Here is a 26,472-nt window from a genome sequence, read left to right on the forward strand (position 1 = left end):
TAACCTCTTTGAAGGCTTTACCACACCATGAAGAGGGAGGAGGATGAGTGAAGGTTTCTCTGTAGAGTGGTATAGCTGTGGAGGCAATGGGCATGGAGTCAGAGGGACAGGCATGGGGTGAGGGCAGAAGAGAACACACTACTGCACTCTGACCAAAAGATGCTGCAAGGAAATGAGCATCAGCCAAGGCAGGCTTATCTGGTCTTGGCCAGAATAAAGTGAAGTTGGCCTGTTTGTTTCACTAAACAGACTAATTTTGAACTAATTAAATTAATTTGTATTAAAACAGACTAATTAAAATTAAATTCATTAAGTAAAACCGAGTGGTTTTATTATCTGTGTCACATTGGTTTCGCTCCTTATCCTCTTGTTTTATGAAATATCATGTGTATGAATATCACGTTTGGCTTTTCAGCACCTCTTACTGTATCTTTACCTTTTTAATTTAATTAGTCCTCTTCCCTGTCATGTTTCAGATTGTCCCATTCCAATTGATATCAAACTCTCCAAGTTATTATAAGCAAATTCCATCCCATAATCCCAGACAAGGCAGAATATTTTCTTATCATTATGTTCCAGTCTTTCCACGGCACAGCATTTTGTTCCTTTCTTGCACATAACAACTGTACACTGATGAGATGGTTCCGCTGAGCCATTCACTGGTCTTTTTCTTGAATAGGTGAAGATAATCTCCTGCCATGGCATATTTTATAGCTTTACACTTCCCCCTCACTGTGTAATCCTGCATCACTCACTCACCCGGTTCACCGAGGCTAACTGAAATTCCCTTGCCTAATCTTGTCATGACAAGGGCATGTGGCTTCACATTACATTAAAAACACTGCAGCTATATGGCCAACTCCTTTTCCCATGAATGTAATAAACATGCCAACAACTAACTCATCCTCATACTTTGTAACCTGGTGGCACACCTATGTCGTATTTGATGTCGTTCTTTTTTTTCCTGTCTCGTGTTTTGTTTCTAATCAACAGCAGCCGCATTGCCATTACTTTGCTGCAGAAACGGTCTCACTCATGGGACATTATGGAGCCTTTTTCCAGGTGTGGAATCGTTCTGTGCCCACAGCTCCCCACACTCACCGCACTGCCAGCACTCTGGGAGCTTCCAGCATGGACTGGGCCCTTCCCGGCATTTCTGACACACAGCCAGGATTCGGCCGCGCATCCCGTAAGGCAGCCTGGATTTACTGGGACCTCAGGGCTGTTTTGATGACGATGCCCGTAACTTTGGGAAGGGTGAGTCAGCAGCTGCGTGCCGCCAAGCATCCCGTGCCAGCACCGCGCGGTGCCGGGGCTCCAGCAGCCTCGCAACCCTACCAGTCATTACTGATCAGGGTGAGGCTTTTGGCTGACTGTGAAACACCGCCTGCAAACCGGGCAACGCTTGTCCAAGTGTTTTTAAAGCGTTCTCGAGGGAGGTCAAATATCACCAGCCCTGGGTACAAAAAGATGGTGGATGCCACCATAAAGAACGACTGGATCCACCGCCTGCCCCAAGCCTTGCGGCGCTTCTGCCCTAGCCCAGCACCTGAGGCACCGGCCAAGGCTGCGCCCCCAGCCCGTCCCGGTGGCGATGGCGATGGGCGGGCAGGGCCGCCCCACGAGGGGGAGGAGCGTGGAAGGAGGGACCCGGTGGGGCGGGGATGTGCGGCCGGGCCGCGGGCCGCGGAGTGCGCGGCCGGGATGCGGTGCGGGAAGATGGCGGCGGCGGCGCCCTCCGCGCCTGCAGCCGGGGCGACGGGCGGCTGGGGCGGCGTGAGGCGGCGCTGCCAGCGGCTGCTCTACTGGGTGCCCGTGCTCTTCATCTCCAGCATCCTCTGCTGGTCCTACTACGCCTATGTCACCCAGCTTTGCCTGCGTGAGTGTCGCCGGGCAGGGAGGTGAAGGGGAGGAGGGGGAGGCGGAGGGCTTCACGGGACGGGCGGGTCGGGGGCCGCTGCCCGTTGTTTGTCCGCTCCGCCGCCACGCCCGCTGCCGGAGCTGCAGCTTGTGCAGGCGGCACGAGCACAGTTTGCGCTCCCCTTCGTTGCACAGCTGCGTGCAGGAGCAGGGAATCCTGCCGGCCGGCACGGACAGGTACCGGAGAGTTCCCGGGGAGGTGCGGGCAGAAGGTTTGGGGCGGCGGGGCTCCTCTTGCCGCAGGTCGGCTCTCCAGGAGCTGCCACGGCTCCCGGCGGGGACGTGACGCCGGCCGCTGCCGTGCCCTCAGGAGTCACCCGGCTGCGGCTCGGCGCTCCGCGGCAGCTCGGACTGTGCCTACCGCGCACTGCTGGGAGCTGGTCGGGTCAGGGCAGGCGAACCAGGAGGGTCTGATGTACATTCAGCTAGCTCGGCTCCCCGAGCCGACTTCAGTTCTGGCTGGAGCGCATCTTGAAGGATACAGTCTTTACATTTTAGATGTGTCATGATGTTCAGATGCTTCACGATTTTCCTGTAAGTGTTCCATGGCACAAACGAAAGCAAATCATCTGTTGCTTCCCCTTCACTCTGATGTTGGAGGTGAGGTTCAGGGACTGTCCATCTGCTTGGCAACAGCTCAGTAAATGAGGGTGAAGGGGAGTGCTCTGGTCAAGCTCCATGCTTTTGTATGGCTGTATAACTTTGCTGGACTTCAGCTGTTTGTGTTAAAAATCTCAGCAGTCTGGTAACTAATTTGGCACACATATATGTATTATTGCTGTTTTTGGAAGAATTTGATGAGAGGGCTCATGTTGTACAGGTGCTTGGCTGCACAGCTGGGGCATTGCACCAGCAATATTTTCTAGGCCTAGCACCTCTCTTTGAGTGAAAAGCATCGGCACTTGCTGCATTGAGGTTGAGCTTCTTATAGCTTTTTCCCCCCACTAGCAACAACATTCACATTTCATAGATTCATTAAGGTTGGAAAGGCCGATAAGATCATCCAGTCCAACTATCAGCCCTTCATCCTATGTGCACTCATCATGTCCCTCCGTGCCACATCTCCACGTTTCTTGAACGCTTCCAGGGGACAGTGACTCCACCACCTCCCTGTGCTGCCTGTTCCAGAATGTACTAAAATACTGTGTTAGTTTTAAGCAGCAGCTCTTTTAAGTTCTTTAAGCTCTTCAGCTAAGGACTGGGATTTGAGTACTGCATCCTGACAAGAGGAGCAAAGGGCCCACTGTAGTGTGAGGAAGTGTTGTCCTGCCCCTGGCTGTGGGGCTGTCAGGTGGCAGCAGGAGGGTTGGATGCATCAGGAGGCAGTGACCCTATAGTCAACAACTACCCCAGTGCACAACTGTCACTGATGCTTAGACAGTAGACTTGGCTTAAAACTTACTGTGAGCTATCGTATGCAAGTTCTTAACCCCTCAGAGCAAAAGGCTTCAGATGGGAAGGAAGGGAGAGGGACTCTAATGAGGAAAGCTGGGAGCACAGAAATCCTTTCTATGGGCAAAGGCATTTCTTTAAGTTTTCTTTCTATATCTTTCCTGTCCATTTCTTCTGTCTTACCAGTGTTGGAATTCAGCATAGCAGTTGCCTGCGACTAGCGCTAATTCCATCTCCTATCAGTATTTGGATGTTTTTCCTCATTTTTGGCATATTAAGACAAAACAAACTTGTGTCTTGTCTCACTAATGAATATTTAGTGTAAACAACAGACGGAATAGCTAACAGCTCTGAGAACGAAAGCCAGCAGCAGGAGAGGACTGTAAGCATTTCAGGCCTTTGAAGCCAGCCTGTCTGTTCCACTCATCCTCTGTTCCTGCAGCGCTGCCGACTCAGGGGATGTGTGTAATGCTGATTTGATTGTGACTTGCTGTCCCCGCTGCAAACAACGACACAATGTACAGCAGACAGCATCAACCATTGTGCAGCAGGTCTCAGCAAGCAGCACTGCACGTGTCAGTGGTTTCTTTGAGCTTTTAGTGATGAGAGTTTCATTGAGTGGTTTGGATGTTTTTGCAGGTTTGTCTGTATTGAAGGAAAACGTTTACATTTTAAAAGGGAAAACAAAAAAAGTTCCTTAAGATATTTCTTTTCATCCTTAAGACTGCTAGGGATGATAGTTAACAGCATTGAATAATGTTTTAGAAGTGGGTGGGGGGACAGGAGTGGGGAGTAATGATACAGCTTTAGAAATCATGGTGGGGAAGAAGGGAATTGAGAACTTTGACCTGTTATGTTACCATGATTTTACCTTTAAGATAAAGGAGAAATTTCCTGAACGCTAGCAAGTATTTATCCTCTCCTGCTAGCCATGGGGTACAAGAATTACACACTGCTGAGTCTGTTTTTAGTAGTTGCAAAGCTGGAAGTGGGTTAAAAGCAAAATAAGTTTATTTTCAAAGGATCTGTAATACAGTATGTGAGAAATGCTATTCCTTACAGGCTTAAAGGACAATACTGCTGCTTACTGTGTCTCTGTGCGTCACTTTGGAGCAGGATGTGAAGTCATCACTGAAGGGCTGGACAGAACACTGATGTGTGTGGAAGGAAACATGCATTGTACTGGAAACTTTCTTTCTTTACAGCAGTCTCTAATTTTTCCTGAATAGCATAGATAGACCTGTTTCTAGGACCAGCATTACACTTAAGTAAAATGAGACTTTCTTTTTGCTTTGTTTTTGTTTTGATGTAATGGTCAGTTGATATCTTTGAGCAATTTCTCCATGTAGGAGTGAGGTGTATCTATGTGTGAGTCCTGGAGATGAATGTTACATTTTCCAGATCATCAATGCCATTTTCAGAATCAAGAAAATACAAGGCAAATGTCTCAGCTGAAAAGCCACGTCAACATGATGAATCATGGCACTGCATACAACTATGCAGGGTAATATTATTTTTCCAAGGTAGTGGATGCATGCATCAGTAGTATGCAGTTCTGAAGAAAGAGATGAGAAATTCAAGTGTTGAAATGACTGCTTATTTTTAGGAATGAGAAGATACTTACAGACTTTCAGTAGCTTGAAACCACCCTTATCTATGTACTGGAAAAGTCTGCATGCTGTAGAGGGTAGGTTTTAATCCAGGATTTGTTGAGCTTATTGCCTCTGATTAATTTGTAGCCTTTGGTTTAATCAGATGAAGTTTTGTGTGAGATGCCACAACTTGTCAAACTATTTCGTTCCATAAGAATATCCTCACAGATTCTCACACCTAGAGATAAAGTGAATTCAAAATGGTGCTTGGTTACAATACATATGAAGTACCTGGTGATATCTCACCCTTTTCTAACTCCTGCCATTTTTCTGTGCACATCTGGGCATGCATAAATATAAAACTAAAGAGATTTTTAAACATATTTATTTTCATTGCTTTTATCTTCTCTGTTTGCAAGCCTTTCAAATTTTCATAAAGAGTGATGAGCTGTAAAAAAGAGAAATTACAGGCTATGTACAAATAGTACACTCAGTTTTGATAGCGAAGCCAGTGAAATATCAACATAAGTTACCTGGAAAAACAGCATGAACTGCAAGTTTAGTCTTCCCCCATCTTCTTTATCCATATGTCCACGCTCAGAAAGTGCATTTTGGATCCAGTAAGTTCAGCCTATGCAAAGAGAATAATTTTTCCCATGTCTTTCTCCTTTAGTGCATCTCTAACTCCCATTAGTAGAACTATGAGGGGCTTTGAGCAGTTATCCACTCTGTGCTTTGGGTGAGGCAGAGCCTATAGTTATACTGCTTCTGACAGTTGTTTGTCAGAGATGTTCCTGTTGGTGTCGGATAAAGAGATATTCTTTTCCCTACGGGTTGTGATTTGAAGTTATGCATAAGAAGGAAAATGTGGAATATTGTCATCAAAAACATCTGTCACTGCAATTGTGCCAATGAAATGGTTGTCAAGTTGCACACATGTTGGTTTCATGTATCCTGCTTTGATCCATTTCTACGTGTTATTGATTTTAATCTGAAGGGTAATGCTCTTGGTCAGGGAATCTTGTCTTGAAATACAGTCTGAATTTGTAACTAACGGAGGTAAACCCATGTGCCATGGAGCATAGAAATGAGCAGTACGCTTTTTTATTTAATGACTTCAGTGAAGGAAGGGGGAAGAAGTATTCCCACCTGGCTAATGGTTTGGCTGATTTGGAGAAGTGTAAGTGACTTCATCAGGGCTGAAGGGAGAGGCAACAGGATGTTAGCAATCCAGTCAGGAGAGCTCATAAACTTCAACCTAGTATTTTGGATCTGAATGTGAAACTATGCTCTGCTCAACCTCAACCTGCAGTACGAAACAGATATCGAGCCCAGCTGCTAAAGATGTCAGTGGTCAGGAAATGGATGGAGGACCAGGCTGGTTAGTGCTGAATGGAGGTTTCTGACTGAATGCAGTGTCAGTGGAATGGAATTATGGTGGGATAAAAAGCTTCTTAATTTGACAATTTAGAGGCAGAATTAATGTGTGCCCTAGAGGCATGGCATGGTGTCATCAGCAGATCAGGAGCAGCAAAAAGAAAGGAAAAAATTGGGGGCCCAAGACTTAGTCAGCTGGATTTGAGCTCTTTGCTCCATATGTTCTCCAAACAGATCAAAGGATTTGTGGTACTTACTGCTCAAGTCTTGCAATCATCTACTGCTTACGCTTTGCTGTAGAAATACATGGAAGTTGTAATGTGGTTGATTGTTGACAAATACCCCATCTGAACATTTGCTGCTAAGGTAGCAGAGGATTTTGGTCAAAGCACATTGTATATTTATACTGTGTTTTGCAAACACCACTTTTTGTTGTTTTTTTCTCTCCTGAGATCTGTGGTTACTTTGAGGAAAGTTTAAAAACTCGCAGCTGAAGTAAAATTGGCTCCTGGATTTCAGCCAGCACGCTTCCCATGTGTTTTTCATCTTTAATTTGATAAATTCCACTTCTGAAATCAAGTTGAAGTCTGCATTAGTTAAGACTGATATTTCATCACCTGTAGTGCCTGCTGTACTACCTCTAGTTTTTGTGCCTTAAAGGTTAAACCGTGGCTATAAATTGAAAATCTTAGGACTGTGATGGAGATCTAGTTATCAGATAGGGTTGTGTCTTTGGTTAAAGATGTAACACTGTTTGACACAGCACGTTGTGCAGATGTATTCACTGGTATGTGTGTATTCTTTCCCTGCTATAAAAAAATAAATAAATCTGATCATACTAATTCCTTAGTAGTCTTCAGGTATTCTATGTGGCTTAGAAAGTAAATAAGAAGTCTGTAGAGGGGAAAGATGAGGTCTGTTCTGCAACATACTCAGTTTGCAAGCAATGTCCTGGGAGCTGGACTCGATGATCTCTAAGGTCCCTTCCAACTCGCACAATACTGTGATACTGTGATAATGTTTTTGTTGACCCTTCCTAAGAGACTGTCAAATAGCAGCTGCCAACCTAGTAGAGAGCATTGATGTAGTTTGATGGGCGCAGTGCTAGGGGTTAAAATGAATCTACCAACACATTCGCAAATACTGCCAAATCCAAATGTGCAGATTACTAAGGACTGCTTAAGCTGACCTTAAATCTCCCAAGAACTGTTCTGTTGCTTTTGTCCTTTAATGAAGCACTGGTGGCTGAGTCTTCCCCCTCTTGTCAGTCTGAATCAATGCAGTTCACTGCTCTGTCTAGAAGAGTGGTAGTTTGCATTACTGGCACTGATTTTTTTATTTTTTTCAGACAAGGATAGAATATCTGTCACAACAGTAAAACATTTTTATGAGAGTTAAACTGCATCTATAGACCAGTGTTTTACTGCTTCAGATGTGCTATAAAGATAAAACACGTGCTCAGTTTTGTGAGTCAGGTCCAGGGCATTAAATTATATAAAAGTTTGAGAGAAACAACTATTTGTAGGTGTGGCTGCGGAGTCTCAGATTGAAACCTGTCTCATATTCCCATTCCAATGTTTTAAATACGTTAAAGATGTATATCAGATGTGGAAGCAAGACTTTTAAACTTAAAGATTCATTCATTGCTTTCTTCAATTTGTTTGTTTATTTTAATCCATTACATTCACTGGTCAGGAACTTTGATTTGGGGCCTAGAAACCCAGGTAGATTTAATGCTGAAAAACTGATGCTTTTGTTTTGTTTTGTTTTTTTTAACATTAGTTTTTATTTTCCAAGATCTTCTGGGCTTTGTCTTAGCAAGATGTCTTTCCCTGTGTGTAGCTACCTGAAGATGGATACTCAATTTTCCCATGAGTGAGAATAAAAGATTTCTAGAGAAAATGATTTGTGTTTTAAGAGATGAAAAGTCTAGTCCTAATGCTGTGTTAAGGCCTGACTCACTGCAGAGTAAGCTGGCAGAGTCGAAGGAAGCACGCATGGGTTAACCTTTTACAAACAATTTGTAGAATCTAGCAGCCTTTGTCACTGTCTTACTGTTGTGTGACTGGACCTGCTTCAGCTGGTCATAGGCCGTTTTGCTGATCATTTTCCATCTCATCCCAGCCTGCTCTTTGCCTGAAGTCCTGAGGCTGAGCTACTCCCCGGGTATCTTCAGTCCTGTGGAAGCAAGCTCACTAAGGCTGTGTTGTGACAAACAGCAGGTCTCTGTGCCCAGCAATGTGGTATCTTCTTCATAGCAAACTAATTTGGTAATTTGGTTGTTAAAAAAAAAAAGTGAGGATGCCAGAGCCCCTGGATATGGGCCTGGGCACCCTGCTCTGAATGTCTCGGCTGAAGGAGAGGGTCTCTGAGGTCCACTCCAAACTCAACCAGACCGTGGTTCTTTGATTAAGGCGATATACTAGGCAGTTTTGAGATAACTTGGCTATCATAGCAGCATTCCTAATGTTTGAAAACCTTTCTCAGCTAACAGGGGATGAATTCTTCAGGCTTTTCTGAGTTCTCTCCATCCTGATTGTTTTCCTCATTTTTATTTTTATTTTATTTTTTTTAAATTTGCCATCTATATTCTGTGACGTAACATTCTGTCTTGAGTCCACTGTTACTTTTTTGCAAGCGCAGACAATGCATTCAGCAGTGTAGACGACTGAGTGTGATGAGTCTTGGAGGATGGCATGCAAGAAACAAGGCTTCTGGTGCTAGAAGTTGGCATCTACTTTGGCCAACATCCCACGTATATTCCAGTCTGCTCCCTGATGCTGATGAGCACCGTTTGTGAGCTGTGTAATGAAACAGAGAGGCTCTAATTATGTGATAGTCTGCTGGTACTGAACCGTAAATGGCATCCTGGCAGCATAGCAGCTGAAGGCTAATTGCTAATGAGGCTGGCCCTGCAGTATCGCAGATGAGCGGAGCTGTAACTTTTTACTGACTACTTGAAGACAGGTCATGAGTTTACAATTACCTCTGGCTCTGAAAATATGGAAACTGCCATACGACTTCTATTTCAAAGGATTTTATCCTGCTTCCTCCAAAATTGTAAAAATTGCTTCACAATTGGGCTTGGCGTGTCCTTGGTGCTTATTTTTGGTCATTGCAGATGTAGGTACTTTCTATGCTTATTATTTCTACGCTTATTATTTCTACGCTATTTGACTACCACTAAGTGAATGTGCAGCAGTTAAGCTCATATTTATTAATGACCATACATGGTCTGACCTACTTTTTTGTGCACTACCAGCAGTGAGTATAACCTCTAGGAAGAGAGATGTGAGGAAACCACCGGAAAGTGTAGCATAAACGATTCATAAAAGACTATATAATCAAATACTGTTGAATAATATTGCAAAGCCAGATCACTGTATCTACTGAAAAAATAGTGAATGATTTTTTTAATGAATACATCAAAGGTTCTACTTAGAAGGTGGGGAAAATAACAAAAATTTCTTTGTTCAATTTGAAAATTAGTCAGTTTTTTTTGGTTAGGAAATGATTGTTCCATGCACATAAATAACATGATTTTTAGAATTATGAACATCTTGTAGTTAACCTAAGATGATTTTTGTATTGCAGTCATTCTATCAGAATAGTTTTTCACAAGAGATTTAAAGAGAAGTTTGATTTGTAAGGGCTGTTCATTTTTCTGATGGTTAATTCCCTCATATGTGGGGGGAAAAGAGAATTATAGCAAATCTTATTTCATCCCTGATCCTGTGTTACTGCAGATACCTGTTCATTACTTTCTCATGACTTTATGCTTCCTTCAGGGAGCGTTTCTCAAAGGTGATTTAAGAAGATGCAAACAGAGGAGTAATAGTCTGCTCTGTGAGAAGCTGCAGGTTGTTGGATATCTCGCATATTCCTCTGCATCACTGTCAGAGGAGATGTTTGCACAACCATGAAGTCAGGCCCCTTGTAAACAGCTATTGTGATGTTAGTGGAGATAAAGATTAGTGAGGTGGAAGATAGTGACTGCTCTCTAGAGCTGACCCTTCTACTTTGATCTTGCACTATGGAGGCAACTCAGGAGTGCATAGGATAACTCTGAGCTTTAGCAGTGGGTCAAAGAGAGGATAGTGATGTGTTCAAAAAGCTGGTTCTCAGTCACCTGTGGGCACTTAATGTTTTAGTCTCTGTTATTTGCAGCAGCTGTCAGAAGTACTTGGCTTCCAGGCTAGATACTGCAGAAGCTGAAAAGATGTTCCACTGAGCAGATGCAGACTCTGAAGAGTGTATTTAATCTGGGAGGTGTACAGAAATTTTGAAAAGCTGTAGGCTTGCAGTGAGAAAGAAATTACTAAATTTGGATTTGTCAGATGAGATGGTCCCTTACTTGCATACATGCAGAGAGTTTTTATTGTTGGCAGATGGACCATCAGCATTCAAAGTCTCTCTGTCCTTAATCAATAATTGTAATTGGTTGCCATCAGCTGTGCTACTTTAAGGATGAGGATGTGCTGATGAAGAGAATGTGCTTGTCTGATGTTAATTCAGTGCTCAGAAAATAAGTCTCAACTTAACTTTGGATAAAATCTATTGCCTAATGGGGGAAAAGGTGGTGACAAGCAGTGTTAACAGTGCTCTAAGCCATTCCCTTGTTAGGAGGAAAAATAATACAGAGGTTGGTTGAATTAACTTTAGTTTGAAACTATAGCTTCTGCACTGCATGCCTGGCTCAGGCTTTTTATGCTGGCAAGGAGTAGTTATTCTGAGAAGACTAGCAAAATTTCCATTACAAACTGTGATGGTCTGGTTATGAAGGTGTTCAGAATCCTCACCAAGTAGAGGAAGAAAATCCACATTTGTGAACTGGCTTTCTGCCTTAATTTGAGAGCTCCAGTGCTCTTTAATTAATGTATTAGCTCTAAAGACACCTTTCAGTTACTTCTTGTGGACAATTATTTACTTAAAATTTTAGCAGTTTTTGTACGTTCTCATCCTCCATCATTTCTGCTTCTTAGAGTCATGTGTGTAGGTTCCCTCAGCTTCTTTCTAGCAGCTATCTGGATTGATATCTAGTTTATCAGTCTGTGCTGTCAATTAAGCAAAGTTAGAAGGTTGTGGACAAACTAGCATTTTCTTTATAATTCACAACTTCTGCAGTGCCTTTCTGACTTCTGAAGGAACTCTATAAACATGGTTATTTACTTTTTTCACTCAGGTTAGGTAGGTGCTTGTTTTAGTAGATGTATAGTCAAATACCCATTTTAATAGCTCTGGAATAATTTAGCCCATCTAGTCCAAACCCCCTGTCAAAGCAGGGTTAAATGTGAGATCAAGCTAGGGTTGTTAAAGTTTATATCCAGTCTCCAAACATGGAGAATGCGCTGCATCTCTGGCCAACTTGCTTTACCAGTTAACTGTTCTCATGATGGGAAAGCTTTTCCTTGCATCAAGTCTAATCCTCTCATTTTAATGTATGGCCAGTATTTCTTGTCCTTAACCAAACACTATTACATTAGCCCAGCTCCATCTCCTTGATGCCTCCCTAAAGGGAGGGTTGGGTCCTCCCAGAGCCATACTTTCCCAGTGCTGAAGTGCCAAGTGCCAGTCATGCAATCTCAGCTCAGAGGAGAAGAGATCCAGCCCTACCAACCAGGAGGCTGTTCCCTGGTCTTGCAGCTTGTTTGTTTTGGTGGGCTCAAAGCTGGGGGCAGCATACTGATTGTGGTCTATTTTGATTTTTGCCTTGGAGATCTGAGGTATCGCTGACAAAACCAGTTTTGGAGTCTGAAACCTCATCCTCAAAAAAAGAACTTATATAAGTAATGAACATCAAAAAGACCATAAAACATAACTTGACAAACAACAGCTAAGGAAATAACTGCTCTTCAGAGATGGCTTCTCTTGGGCTAAACTTAGACAGCTTTGGATAAAAGGAGGTTCTATGGAACTAATTAAATTTGGTATTAGCTATTTACCCATATTTTTGATAAATGTATACAATTGCCCTGTAAAAGTGTGATAGTACACTGTCTTAAGCTGTATCATTTGATGATGATTCTTTCCTTTTCAGCTGAAAAACAAGTTATGTCATTTGCTATTTAAACATAATTTCTACTCTTTCTTTCTTATTTTCAGTAACAATGACAAACATTGGAGAAAAAGGTAAGATTTTTGTTAGCTGTTTATAAGTGGAACTCATATATTAGGGTAATATAATAGTTTTCCAATAAATTGAGATGCACATCTAGTCAGCTTTAAATGAGTTTTTCTATTTATTTTTTATGTTCCTCAGCTCCCTTTGCTATTCTGCTACTGCCTGTAGAGCCTGTAGAGGAGGGGAATAGGGCTATGAGGTACATGGTATGCTGCTTACACTTGTGTAGCTCCAGCAGGCTAAGTCATTTGAGACTCCCTCACTTAGTACAGGCTTTTGCTAGTAAAGAAATATTTGCTTGAAACACTTTTTTTTCCTATTAGTGATCTTCTTTATGTGTGGTTTTACAAGCACGTACCCACAAACTTCAGCACCTGCAGACTTTGCGACAGCTCCAGCTTCTTGCTGCTCCTTACCAGAAAAACCAAAGGCCTGTGTGTTATTAGGTCTTGCTTGTGAAGCAAGTTAGAATTGTCAGAAAAAGACTTTAGAAAACATTAAATTTAAACATTAATTTAAATGTAAGTAAATAATTATTTTTAGCAGCTCAAAACCTTGGGAAAAATTTCACTGGGCCTGTAGTGTTTTCTGAAGTGAGAGCTGGGCAGGTGTGGATTGCTCTGTATTATAGTGTTGTAACCTTCCAGGCAACATGAGCTATTTTTAAGTGGGCTATCTTCATGTGAGAGGTACAATGTTCCCTTTTTTTGTTTGTTTTATCGTTTTGTTGTAGCTGTTGTTGTTTGTTTGCTTGTTTTAAAGGAAGAGTGTAAAATGGAAGTATTTCTGCCTGAGTGCTGTAGTAGCAGTGGGTTAGACTAAGCTCCGTTGCAGTGTGGGGAAAATGGTTGCTGAGTGAACTGGGAAAAGTGATGGATCAGGATCTCAGCTGTACTGGAGATCTGAGGTGCTTGGGTCTTGTGCAGACATTAAAGGGAATAATGTCTTTAGGCTATTTTTAATTCATATGTATGAAAAAGATACTAATCGCAGTTATCATTCTTGCAACAATGAAGTACAGACAAAGATTAGTAAATGCACGGTGTACCAGACTGATAGAATGCCCTGCATTGCCCTCAATTTATACCATGAATATGCTGTTTTAAATAATACTGATTTCAATTGAGAGAATCCAGGGGGGTTTAGAATTGATTTTAAAAGTTCTGCTAAAAATATGGCCTGTTTCTGACAGATGTTTGTACGGTAGTGAAATAGTTACTTAGTGTAATCTGCGATGTTGTAGTTGTTGCGGGTTCCAGATTTATTCTTTACTTATGCTGATGAGATTTTTTTTTCTTTTTATAGGTAGGACATATGGCACTGTGCAGTGTTGCTCTTCAGATTTTGTTGGCTTTTGTTTCTTATTTTTGTAACTGTCTAGTGAATGAGAATAAATATTTACCATGTTGCCACTTCTTTTGAATTATAAAACATTGGTACCAAAAATATATATTCAAGAGTATTCTGGAGGTAAACTACTAGTAGAGCATTCAGCACTGCTTTTTCTTCAGTTATGTACAGCATCACATATGCATTATGGAAAATTCTCTAATGCTGAATAGCCATACATATGTAGGCTACAAATCTGGGGACCATATTTCAGATTGTAGTGAAAGTGCACAGGTTTCCCTTTATGATGTCATATGAGGACCTTAGGAGTTTACAGCAGCTGCATGAATAATGTGGCAGCTGTAGAATCCATGTAACTCTGTGTTCTGTATAATCCGAGTTCATCTGTACAGTGGGGAAGTATATTGCACTGCTATGGTCCTGACTGGCCCTTAATTGCAAGTGCTGTACCCAAGGAAGAAGAACTGAAGAAAATGTTCTTCTTTGTAAACTGGGGCAAGTAAATCAGAGAACACATGTTTTGGATTTAGCATTCACTGTAGTGAATTGATGGCATTGCTGGTGACTTCCTGTAGTAATGTGCAGAATGACTGGTACATAGAGCCTTTTGAACAGTGAGAGCTTTTGAGCAGAAACATACCTGTCCATGGCAGGTTCTTTGAGTGAACGTTACATTCTCTGTTCTTATAAAACAGAACAGCATGGTAAATGTTGCCTGGCTTCTGTGGGGGTTTTTTGGTTTGGTTGTTGTTGTTTGTTTGTTTTAAGTAAATCCTTGAATACATCACATGCTGAGAATAATATAAAGTAGTGAGCACTTTAAATTAAAGAACCTGGAAGGGCAGCATGGCTGTTTGTAGAAGACTGAATCTAAAAAAAATCTAGCAAAACATATTGACCAGTTTTGGTTACTATTCAGGTATCATATTCACACTAAGTCTCCACTCAATCCAGTTGTTTAGATATTATAACACCTTCTTGTTTAGGTATCTATAATTACCACGTGGTTTATGAAACAGAGTGCAGACCTGAGTTAATTAAGTGGGATTTAACCAGTGTGTAAAGAGAGAGTGCTTGCTTTGTACTAGGCTGTTAACAGCTCCCATCAAACTTTTGAAATACATGTAGCCTGCATAATGCCTTTCCCCACAGTCTGTATTCATCTCACATAAAGTTGCAGTGCAGTATTTCTGTTGCAGAGCTTTTGCAGAGCCTCTGTATTTACATCCGTTAAAGCAAATACCTGTGGTATGTATCGTATCTGTCTGCAAATACTAAAATATCACTGGTCTGTTGGTATTAATTCTGTTCCTTTTTGATTTTAGTTGTGTGCCTGGTCGCTTACCACATATTTTTCATGCTGTTCGTCTGGTCATATTGGAAAACAATCTTTACTCTACCAATGAATCCTTCAAAAGAAGTAAGATAAACTTAACTCTCATTTCTGAAATAGCTTAGTCTAGTAACTGATTTTGTAGTATTTGAATAACTTAAGTCTCTGATCTCATGTGGTTTTTCATGACAGTAATTACAGCTTGTCAGGAATAAGTCAGATTGCAAACAGCATCATAACAAATAAAAATAAAAAGACACCTCCAAATGTTAAAGATATTTGAATTAATTTTTAAAATGAGATAGTATTTATTATATTAAGAAGAAGAAGAAAAAATCCTTCAGTTAAAAAAAAAAATGTTAAAAAATGTGTTATTTGAACTAGCAGCTTAAATCTCTACAGGGCTATGTATTTTATGTGGAGGAAAAAAATCATTCCTGTGTGCTTAAGACACGTTTTGAGTTGCCTGTCAGCATTTGTCGGTCGTCCCCTAAATGCAAACTACTACCACATCTGCTTGGAAATGAAGGAATTTGATTGTTGCATGAGTGCCCAGTCTAGTAAGCTGGTGGTGGGAAGCCAGGGCTGATGAAGCAAGAGGCGAGAAGTATAGAAAGGTCTGCATGGAAGAAATTCTAAGGTTGATACCCCCAAATCAAAGTCCAGCTGGTACAGAAGTGTTCAGTGAGAAAGATCTAATTGTCTTGAAGAACATTAAGATACAATTATGTTCAAAGTCATATATCCTCAAGGCAGTTTCTTTTAGCTCTGTGTAGTTGATTTTTACCTAAATAATAATAATGATAAAATCTTGATAGTCTTAATGAAGTTATTCCCCGTGCAGCTTGGTACAACCAAAACAAACATTTGACGTCTTCCATCCTGCCTCAATGCAGCCACCTCAGTTTCCTCAGGAGGTGCCACAGAACCTCTCAGCCAAGAGGAAGCATCTTATGGTTGTTCGGAGTTTGAAATTCCCACAAACCCAATACTTCTCTTGGGATGGACTCTTTATCTTCTATAGCTATCATGCCAATATGATATAAGCAGCTTGTGATTTTTACGGTTCTTTTTGCAGAAGTTATTCTCTGAATAATTTTCATTCACTAAAAACAGACATAGTTGTGAAGTCAAGTAGATGATTCAAAGCAAGTGATGTCTTGAATTTCACACTGCAGTCTTTACTACATCTTGGAGCAGAGAGCAGGGAAATAACTTTAATTTCATTTAGTAATTATGTCACAAAATATGTGCATGTATGTGGTAACTGTAGTGATAAATCAGAATGCTTTTCAAGTCACTGGTCTGATGTCACATAAAGACTTCCAGAACATCATAACAAATCCTCAGTAATGATGCTGATATTTGAAAGCCACCACAGAATGCTACTCAAGCACTTCAAACAGCATATTAAAAGTAGTGAAGCTAGGTAATTGAAAGCAATGTGTGATGTTTTTGTGTTCTTTCAATTTATACAGTGTTGCTGACAAAGTGACATCTCATGTTGTTCCATGTCTTTTTGCTAACCCACTGGGCAACATTTTAAAAATTAATTAGCATGTTTTGTGATGTTAAGTAACTGTTTGGCTTTCAGTTTATGGGATAAAGTCTGTACATGCAAGTGGATACACCTCCATCTTATCTGTCAACTAAAGCAAGTACTCGTTTGAGGACTAAAAAGAGAGTAAGGCTTTTGAGTTTTGTTCTCATGAATACAGCAGCTGTTGTGAACCACACAGCCTGCATTCTGCTTTTTAGGTTTATTTCAAATGCTACAGATACAAAAAGGTGTTAAAGTATCAGCACTGTGGCTCGTAATTGAAAATATTGTTAACCTGACACTTCTGAAGTTCAGTGTGTTATCCTTATCCCTCCCGTATTAGAGATAGTTGCCCAGAGTAACGCTTCAAACACACACAGTACTGTACTACGCTAAGTGCTTCAGGTCAGACCGTGCCATTCCTTGCCTGCACAGCTGTATGCAGGCATTGTGTGGCAGTGGGAAAGAAGATGGCTTCCAGGAAGATTTTGCAGACTACTCTGAGAAATAGTACAAAATTATGGAGCTTTATGTTCTTCAAAACAGAAGCCATAAAAACAAAGGTCTAATGAAGTGAGTTTCTGCAGTGAGAAATCTTTTGTCACCCAATTAAAATCAATTTAGATGTTAGCAACAGGAGTGCATTCTTACTACTTAAAAATGAAAGGTGATCTGAGAAGCTCGGGCTAAAATGTGAGCCACTAGCTTCTGTTGTAAGACCATGATATCATCAGGAAGGTAGAGTGATACCTCCTCTATGGAAGTGGAAATGGGTTCCTACCTCTGTATTTTTTTCTGCTCCCCTGGCTTTACATGCACTACTTTCATTTTAGGGGCAAAAAAAATTGTGTTACTATAGTGACTAACTCTTAAGCCTTTCTGTAGACATAAATTCTAGTGATACCAAGGACTTCTGGATCTGCCCATTTCAAGAAGCTGCAGCAACAGTGCTGGCTATGAAGTGTTACAGAGGACCTAGAAGTACAGCAAATGTGGGCTACACTGTGCATCTCTTTCAGTATTTGTACCCTCTTAGCAGAGATATGTTTGTCCTTGCTGTTTCCAGTAGTGACAGTTTAATGCAGAAGGTGCTGAGATTGAGAGCAGAATACCCAGCTCTTCCCTGTTCCCAGCTAGGCTGAGGTAACACTATATCCTAGCACATCCATGAAGAGAATAGCCACTCTCCAGTGACAGAGGGAAAAAGGGAAAATGCCAGAAATCTGGGAAGAAATTCAGCTCTCTTTTCTGGTATTGCAAGCAGCATATTTTCTTTCAGTGAAATTCATCCCTAGCTTATATTCATTATCTAATGTTTTGTATAATGGAAGTAGGTTAACTACTTTTCAAAGGATTGGTAATTAAATTTATTGTGCTAGCTCTTGATCCTGCCCTTGATGAGTGTCTCTTAATACTTCTAGAAGCATTCAGCATTACATCTTTACTGGATATGGAATAAGTTTAATTTTGTCTTGCTTCAGTGATTAGTCAGAAAATGCTATCAACTAAATTAATGCTCTTCGGAACAATGAGTTATCTGCTGTAGTACCTTGTACATGCTGCTAATTCATCTTTATTTAATGAATGTTTCTTTTTGCATCTCTACGAGTACTTGAAGTTTCCTAATTTTTGTCTTTGGTTTTAAAAATTATTCCAGTTTCACCTGTCATACTCAGACAAAGAATCCCTAGAACGGGAGCCAAGAGGTGAATCCCAGCAAGAAGTATTACGACGAGCGGCCAAGGATCTTCCCATCTACACACGGACAATGTCTGGAGGTAAATAGGTGTTCAGGAGACCATGAAAGGCAGGTGTCATGATGTGCTTGACTGCCTGAGTTAATTAAAAAGGATTTGGATGGTACAGAAGAAGTTCTTTTCATAGCTCATAAACAATATGACCTAACAATGTAAATGTCATTCTATGCGGTTTTATTCATTCAGTGAAAAGTGTTGGAAAGTAAACTGCTGTTTCTCATTTTATGGGGGACTGACAGTGCCCAGCTGAATGTTTGCAAAATGGAATTAGTCAATGGCTTGTAATACTAACAAACTACAGGTGAAGCTGTGGTAGTTTGAACTGCATTGATTTAATTTCTTTGTTCATAAGTTAGAAAAAAATAATAGTATCAAATTAATCATTAACTGGGTGTGGGTATGTAATTAGATCACAGAAAGAAACAGTTTCTGTTTTACTTGATGGCTGGTTCACTACAAGAACAAATGATAGTGTAAATTTGTTAATGTTTGAGCCTAAAGATACTGTAAGTTTGTGAATGTTTATTAGCTGAGCAACTACGGAAGATAATCTCATAGAATAAATTAAAACTGTTAGAATAGCTTAAAATGGCTTTGTTTATTGGACAGTCTGGAATTGTGCTATGGTGTGGTTGTAGAAAGTATTTTATGGGTTTGAATGGTTGGTTGGCTTGTAGCACTTAGTTGAGGGTTTTTTGAAAACCAAAAACAACAACAACAAAAACCCTGGCAGGTATAGATAAGAGATTGCAAAAAAGGCATTTTGGCTTCGCTCTGCTAGATTCAGCATTGCAGTACCTAAAGGATGCTTTGGGGTTTGCAACTTCTTCTGATCTCACTGCAGCACTTTCCTGAGACCACAGCTCAGCAGAGCTCTCAGGAAACAAACTGTGCATCTGTAGATTAAGATCTAATCTTGCAACTTCTTTCTTTAGCAATCAGATACTGTGACAGATGCCACCTTGTAAAGCCAGATCGTTGCCATCACTGTTCTGTCTGTGACAAGTAAGAAAACATTTTAAATGTGTAGCTTTCTTGAGTAATGGCTTTTTATTTTGATGCAGAAGCTTTTGTTTTTTATTCTTAGGTTTTACAGGTTTAATGATTTAATCTTTGTTTTTCAGGTTTATTTTTAAGTTATTACTGAGGAAGCTTGTAGTAAAGTCTAATTAATTTGATGACTTCTTGATGCCAAATTGGATTATGTGATCTTACACACCATGTAATTAATGGATGACAATCATAAACAAGGAGCTCTCCTTAGGAATGCAACCAAAAGTAGCTGATTAAAATTATCTTTTTTGTTTGTTTTGTTAGAATCTGAATAAAAACAACTAGTTATCTCAGTCTAATTACGGTATCATTTACATCTTGCCAGAGATAACCAAACAGCCCCCATTTTTAACTGAAGCAGTAGTAAAAAGTTTTTGTTTCTACAGTGTGGAAGGAAGCTCACCTCCATATTGCCCCCAAAGTCTAATTACTTTTTGTCAGCTTTCATCCCTCTGACTTTTCTCCTGTTAGCTTCAATGTCTGTGGGCTTCTCCACTCTTGTGGCCAATTATCTGAATATCTAAATAGAGGAAAAGGGGCTTCTTCAAAGGCTGATTATTGTTGCCCCAGGGCTATTACCAAATACACTTCTGCTGATTATGTATCAGACTTTGCAACACTGCTGTGAGGCAGAGCAGACTGAGAGTCAGTGACTGAAAGCAGAAAGAGGGTCTTGATTGTGCAGTGTGTGGTGGTGATTGCAGTGTAAGAAAAGAACAGCCCCCATCTAAGCAGAAGAAAGTGTTTTTCCACGAAATGCCATTAGTTAATACATTCTTCAGAATAACTTGATCTTGCCCTTTAAATTTCAATTGCTTCCGTTACGTCTGATTTTCTTATATATGTTTTATTAATAGAGAGTGATTTAAGTGCAGAAATTTTGGATTTTTCATATGTGATAAGTTCTGAGTATGCAGAACATGCATATATTTACATAAATACTTGGAAATATCCTTAGTTGCATCATTAAATATGTAACCATTGAATTAGCCTTGTTCCCAAGTCTTTGTCAGAGAATGAACAATATTTGGAAAACTTATTCAGACAGAGGACTGAATTAAAGCTGTTGTAGACAACATGTTCTGGCACCACTAAGCTCTTGAAAAAAAACAGTGTTTTGAGTACCTGCGGGTAAACTGTATTATGTGAAATTTTTCAAGTCCTCATTTCTTTACGGAGAAGGCAACTAATAATATCCATAAGTAATGCTGGTCTGTACTTAAATAGTTGAATTCTGACACATAACTGTGTTTCTGATTTATTTTTATTTATTTATTTATTTATTTTAAACTATACTTTGAAATCTATTGTTTTGGCGATGGATTTCTTTATTATTTTTATTATTTTTCTTTTTAAGATGCATTCTGAAAATGGATCATCATTGTCCTTGGTGAGTGTACTACATGCTTTTGCTTTTTATTTTTTGATTTGGTAAAACAAACTCTTCAGGGATCGTAGGTGGTGTTTCACCATAGCTAGAGTTGGGTGCTAACATGAAATTACCACTCTTGCAGGGCAGTTGGAAGTGTTTATTTTATATCCCCTTTGTCTGCTTATGAGATGTGAAAAGAAGTTTAGATACCATTTCTTTGTTAGGTAACTCTATTTCTGTAGTTAGGGTAAGGAAGAATTCTGGTAAGAAAGAAAAATTCCTTTAATAATACCATATTTTTTTCATGCATTTTAAGTATTGTTGAGGACTTCATTTCATTAAATGATGACATATTACCCTGCATTGAAAACCAAGGGGAAATGCTGTGCCCTGAGCCCCTTACCAACGTGGCATTTGCCCTGCAAAGTAGAGCTCCTACTACAGTTTGAGTGGGCTTCCTGGAAACATCTTTTTAGCTTTTCGGTTTTAAAGGTTCTTTGTTTTCTTGCTTTCTTTTCCCTTCTCTTTCCCTTCCACTCTTCCCCCTTTTGCAGAATACTGGCCTACACAATGTTTTTGTTTTCCTGCCCTTTCTCAGTAGCTCTTGGAACCAATGAGTGGGGATATGGAATTAATTTCTTTCACTTTGGCAGCCATCTCACAGAAATTACTGAAGTCAAATGTTAGAAAGGTCCAAATTGAGAAGACTTTTATTTAAGAAACTCATCTTCAAGAGTTCTTTGGATGACTTCTTTGATCAATAAAAGTAAGGGTTTAAATCAGTATAGTAGATAGGTAAGCTTTTTAATTATTTTTTTTAATTATTATTTTATATTTATTTATTTGTTGAGGAAAAGTGGGAAAGAATCCATGTGATGCTTAGGGGGAGCAGGAAAACAATAATGGAAATTAGCATTTGAATATTCTGCTAGGAGTAGGATTTCTGGAGAGGACAGTTTAAAAATAACCTTGGGAAAGTAAGAGAAAGCATTTGGAAGGAGAAGTAGTGAGGTGGCGGAGATGGCAGTCATGTTCTTGCCTCAGATCAGCCATTTCTTGATTTCTAGGAGGCTTTACTTTTTCCTGTACTCCTATGCTAAAGGAAATGTAATAAATAGAAACATGTAATGCTAATTTGCCTTCTAGCTACTGTATACGGCTTAATAGATGCAGAAATAAGATCATTAATGATTTCTGAGTGCTCTTGCTACCAGTGTGTTATAGATGCAGCTGTAGACAGAAATGTGATGGTTTAAAGCATCATCAGAAGATATAATTTGATATGTAACAACTCTAACACTAGCCAGGTGCATTATGAACAACTTGGAAATTATGAGAAACATATATCCTCTGTCCTTTGAGTTATTTGAGAAGAATTTACTACTCGATTTCATGATTCTTTTTGTTAAGTGAGTTGCCTTGTAACTTACCTTTTTTTACCTGGCATTTCTAATAAACTAACTCTTGAGTTAGAAAGGATCTATTTTCTAATTCACTTCAATAGGAGGTATTTTCAGTTTTATCTATAATCCAAATTGAATCTAGAATGTTCTTTTGAATGAATATTTAACTGCAATAGAACTCCAGCCTGTCTGTGTGCTCATAGTTTTACACATCCTCAAAATGTTAGGCTTTGTATTTAACTACTGCTCTTGGTTTTTATGATTTGATACTGCACGTGCAAATAGAACAGTTACAAAACCTTGATCATTACTTCCTCACTGATCTTTTAATGAAATATTCTTTTCCAGTAATCACTCCTCACTCTGGGGCTTTGTCACTTAGAGAAACAGGATGATTAATGAAAGTTTATTTTAATGTGCAAAAGAACAACAAGATAAATCTTTGATTCAAGATGCATTATTTTTTCCGAACAACATTTCGCATGACAGTTCTTTTCTCATGCTAAAAAGTGCTGTAAATACTGCCATTAAAAATGCTGCAAGAATAAGCGGGTTATCATAGAAACCTTGAATCTGAATAGCTTGCAGTTTATCATGGAGTCGCTAACTTTGACATACATAATGAAAGAAACACTTCACTGGGGAGAATTCTACATTCATTTGCCAGTAAGAATCGTGATGAGCTTAGAAACATGCCTTTGTAGTTGTTTTTTTTTAATTAGGACCATCTCTTGCGAGTCCTATTTAATTGTCACTGATACATGCTTAGCTATTGTTTTCTGTTTAAACGGTGATACTGAACTTAATGTTTACCTCAGACGGCATGTCTTGTTAAAACAAATGAAGAATAAAATCCCACCTCCCACCCTCTGTAAGCATAATAACATGGATACCTGAATCTGTACTGTACTGTGGAGAACCTCATTAGGTTAGTTTGTTTGTTTGGTTTTGTTAGAAAAAACACTAATCTGGGAGTTAAAGCTAAAACACATTTCAGTAGCTTGAGGCACCACAGATTGGTAGCAAATCTGAGTCTAGATACTGATATTACTTTCTATGAGGTAAACAAGTTTAATCTTAAATTGGAGGAATGCAAAGCAAATAAATACCTTTACATTCTGTTTTCATTTTAACTTTTTTGTTATCAGGGTGAACAACTGTGTCGGATTCTCCAATTACAAGTTTTTTCTTCTCTTCTTGGCTTATTCTCTACTGTATTGCCTTTTCATTGCTGCAACAGATTTACAGTATTTTATCAAGTTTTGGACAGTAAGTAATAAATTTATTTTTCCTTAAAATACACTTGGAAGTTCAGATCCAAATGTCAGGTTCTTGTTGTCAGTGCTTATACTAGCTCAAGAAAGGACCAGGTTCCATAACCTAAATGCTGTCAAAAACCAAATTGCGTGACTGTCTGTGCGTAAAAGGTGCATCACCTATTTACTCAGGCTCTTGTTGCATGGTATGTTTCTGTCTGCACTGAATTGAATTTGGGTGAATAGATTATTAATAATCAAGTTAAATAGCTATTTCCTCATTTCTAAAAGCACTCTTTTCTTATTTTTAGAATGGTCTTCCTGATACTCAAGCCAAGTTTCACATCATGTTTTTATTCTTTGCTGCTGCTATGTTTTCTGTCAGTCTGTCTTCTCTCTTTGGATACCACTGTTGGCTTGTCAGCAAAAATAAGTCGACTTTAGGTAAGCTTAATGCTTCTATGTTTGGCAGCAAAAAATAATGAACAGATGGCTATTATATCAAAACAGGTTTTAAGGCAGTGCTTCCACATTTAGTTGTAAGAAAACTCAAATATGTGAATGACAGTTTAAAAGCTACATGTTCTGTAGGTGCACATAGTTGTAGGTGCACAGGAATGACTCTGCGTTGTGGGTTAATTTTAAAAACCTCAGAGATGATGGCCTGTGCCTCTGCTATGGGAGCATTTGCAACTGACAGATGTCATCATTAAACCAATATCTCACACCAACCTGATGTGTGGTTGTCAAGTCACACCTGTTCTTTACTGTGTTGTGGACTGCAAAAAATAATATGAGCTCACTGAAGATCTTTATATGTTTTCCTGTTGATACAAGCTGAATAAGGATATCTCTTTTGTATTTTCTTTTTCTGGTTTTCTTGAGATTTACAAATTAGTAGAAGATGAGAGGGAAATTCTGAAGATATATTATTTGGACAAAAGCTTATTTACTTGAAGACTTGTGTAGGGTTTGTGGGTTTCCTCTGCACTCTGGATGACTTAAAGCCCCTTACCCTTGGATAGGGAAGCACTGTGGGAGCACAATTCACCCCATGGATCGAGAGCGGTCCGTATGAACTGCGCTGTCAGCACTTCAGGATATGCTTTATATAGCCTGCTATATCTACAGCCAATTAGGGGAATTAAATGGCTATCAGTCAACATGTGGAAGGTGAAGGAATTTTTTGCCTCGGGCACTCTGCAACACTTGAGGATATATTTAGCTCTCTTCCCCTGAAATTTAGAGTAGACATGCACGGGGAGTGATCTGGGCCTACAAGTAAAGTAAAATGCTTTCTTTATGTAGCTGTAAAAACATACAAAATTTTTGTACCCCAGAGTGTAGAGAACTACTAACACAAAGTAAGCTTTGTTTGTTTTCCATTGCTATTACTGTAGTAAACAGTTCAGCCTAGTTCTTTTCCCTAAACTCTGTCATGTATCCACATGTTGAAACCTTCATGTAATACATCACGCCGTAAGGAGCACTCTTTCTCACCTTGGCCAGGGTGGCAGGACACTTCCACCCATCCCTACATACACAGTGTATAGCACTGACTGTGGAATTCCATGAGGCAACTGGGTCACTTGAGCAGCTCAGCCATTCCGCTTGGCTGGAGATGTAATTGCATGAATATTGGTGTGAAACTTGAATGTGCTATCTTGTGAAGAAATCTAACGAATTTTTGCTTTACCTTTAAGAGGTATTCAGAGCACCCATATTTCATCACAGAACAGACAAGAACGGTTTCAGCTTGGGCTTCAGCAAAAACCTAAGGCAGGTGTTTGGTGATGAGAAGAAGTACTGGCTGGTGCCTATATTTTCAAGGTACGCTCATTTGTTGAATGTTTTCGATGGTCAGGACCCACAGGGTTTGGGCCTTGGTTTTTGTTTTTTATTTAATTTTCTGAAATTAGATACAGTAATATTTGTTTTTTGGGGGGGCAATAAAAAATGTTCTTCAAAGTACTTTTTGTAAGCACTAGACTAATTTGATTTTTTTTCAGCCTAGGGGATGGTTGCTCCTTCCCAACTTGCCTTGTTAATCAAGACCCTGAGCAAGCCTCCACACCTGGTGGTCTTAATTCAACATGCAAAAAGTAATCTGCTTTTTGTTATTGGGTTCAAGTGCTTGGTATTCTGTTTTGTGCCAGTGCATGTATGAATTGAACCATGTTTTATGTGCAGATTTTCCTATTAAGAACTACAAGTCAAATTTAACACGGGTAAGTTGTAACTGAGCTAAGCCCGAGACTTTTATTTAAATGTATGGAAATAAGAGGGTTTTTTCCTCCATATACATCCTGTAACTCAGTCTCGGTTCAGTGGCATCCCACAACCTGTGAGTTTTCCATGACTGCCTCATTAGTGTTAGTAAGTTCTATTCTGCATGTGGGCAGTTAGTTGGTCTGCCTGATGGTGCTGCTGTGCAAGGTCTTTGGGGAAAGCCAGCTGTTTTGTATCTGGTGCAAGATGGTTTGTGTACTGGAACCCAGACCTCAACATTTCTGTATGAGGGAGCCCTAAAGTAGGGGGTGGGAAGGAAACTGTTTCCAATTAGCACGTTCTGTTACTGCTGATAATGTTTTCTTAATCTTTATCCTTCGAGGCCATGATGTCTTTAAAGTATGAAAAGCGTGCAGATGTTCTTGAAACCAAATGAAAATTTCACAATAGCTTAGAAAATTAGATTGCAACTTTTTAGCAACATTTACATGATGAAGAATGATGAGAGTAGTAGATATGAACACGTTGACCGAAAAGGGATTACAGAATCATATTGACTGTCTTTTATCCATATAACAAGCATGTTGCATTTCAGCTGGCTGTGCACTGACAGACCAGAAATGACATCCAGCTGGAGAATATTTTAAATCTTGCCCTAGTGACCAAATCATGGAAAAGGGAACCACAGCCTAAATGATTCTGGAGATGTTCTCTCTACTGTTATGGTGGCAGGTTTGCTGTGGTGGGAGAGAGTATGGATAGAGCGTACTTGGAACT

General features: G+C 39.8%; 1 protein-coding gene across 1 annotated transcript in view; it reads left to right on the plus strand.

Annotated features, from left to right (window-relative positions):
• The first annotated feature begins 1,663 nt into the window (after positions 1-1,663).
• ZDHHC2 (zDHHC palmitoyltransferase 2) overlaps positions 1,664-26,472 on the plus strand; it is a 30,774-nt gene continuing 5,965 nt past the window's right edge. Inside the window, exons 1-10 of the mRNA XM_072335849.1 lie at positions 1,664-1,879; positions 12,384-12,410; positions 15,078-15,172; positions 18,283-18,403; positions 19,318-19,387; positions 20,793-20,825; positions 23,359-23,479; positions 23,778-23,910; positions 25,170-25,296; positions 25,476-25,568. Coding sequence (XP_072191950.1) covers positions 1,705-1,879; positions 12,384-12,410; positions 15,078-15,172; positions 18,283-18,403; positions 19,318-19,387; positions 20,793-20,825; positions 23,359-23,479; positions 23,778-23,910; positions 25,170-25,296; positions 25,476-25,568 — 995 coding nt within the window. The 5' untranslated portion in view covers positions 1,664-1,704. The remainder of the gene's footprint in view (positions 1,880-12,383; positions 12,411-15,077; positions 15,173-18,282; positions 18,404-19,317; positions 19,388-20,792; positions 20,826-23,358; positions 23,480-23,777; positions 23,911-25,169; positions 25,297-25,475; positions 25,569-26,472) is intronic.

Source organism: Excalfactoria chinensis, chromosome 4 (genome assembly GCF_039878825.1).
Source record: "Excalfactoria chinensis isolate bCotChi1 chromosome 4, bCotChi1.hap2, whole genome shotgun sequence".
Classification (NCBI taxonomy): domain Eukaryota; kingdom Metazoa; phylum Chordata; class Aves; order Galliformes; family Phasianidae; genus Excalfactoria; species Excalfactoria chinensis.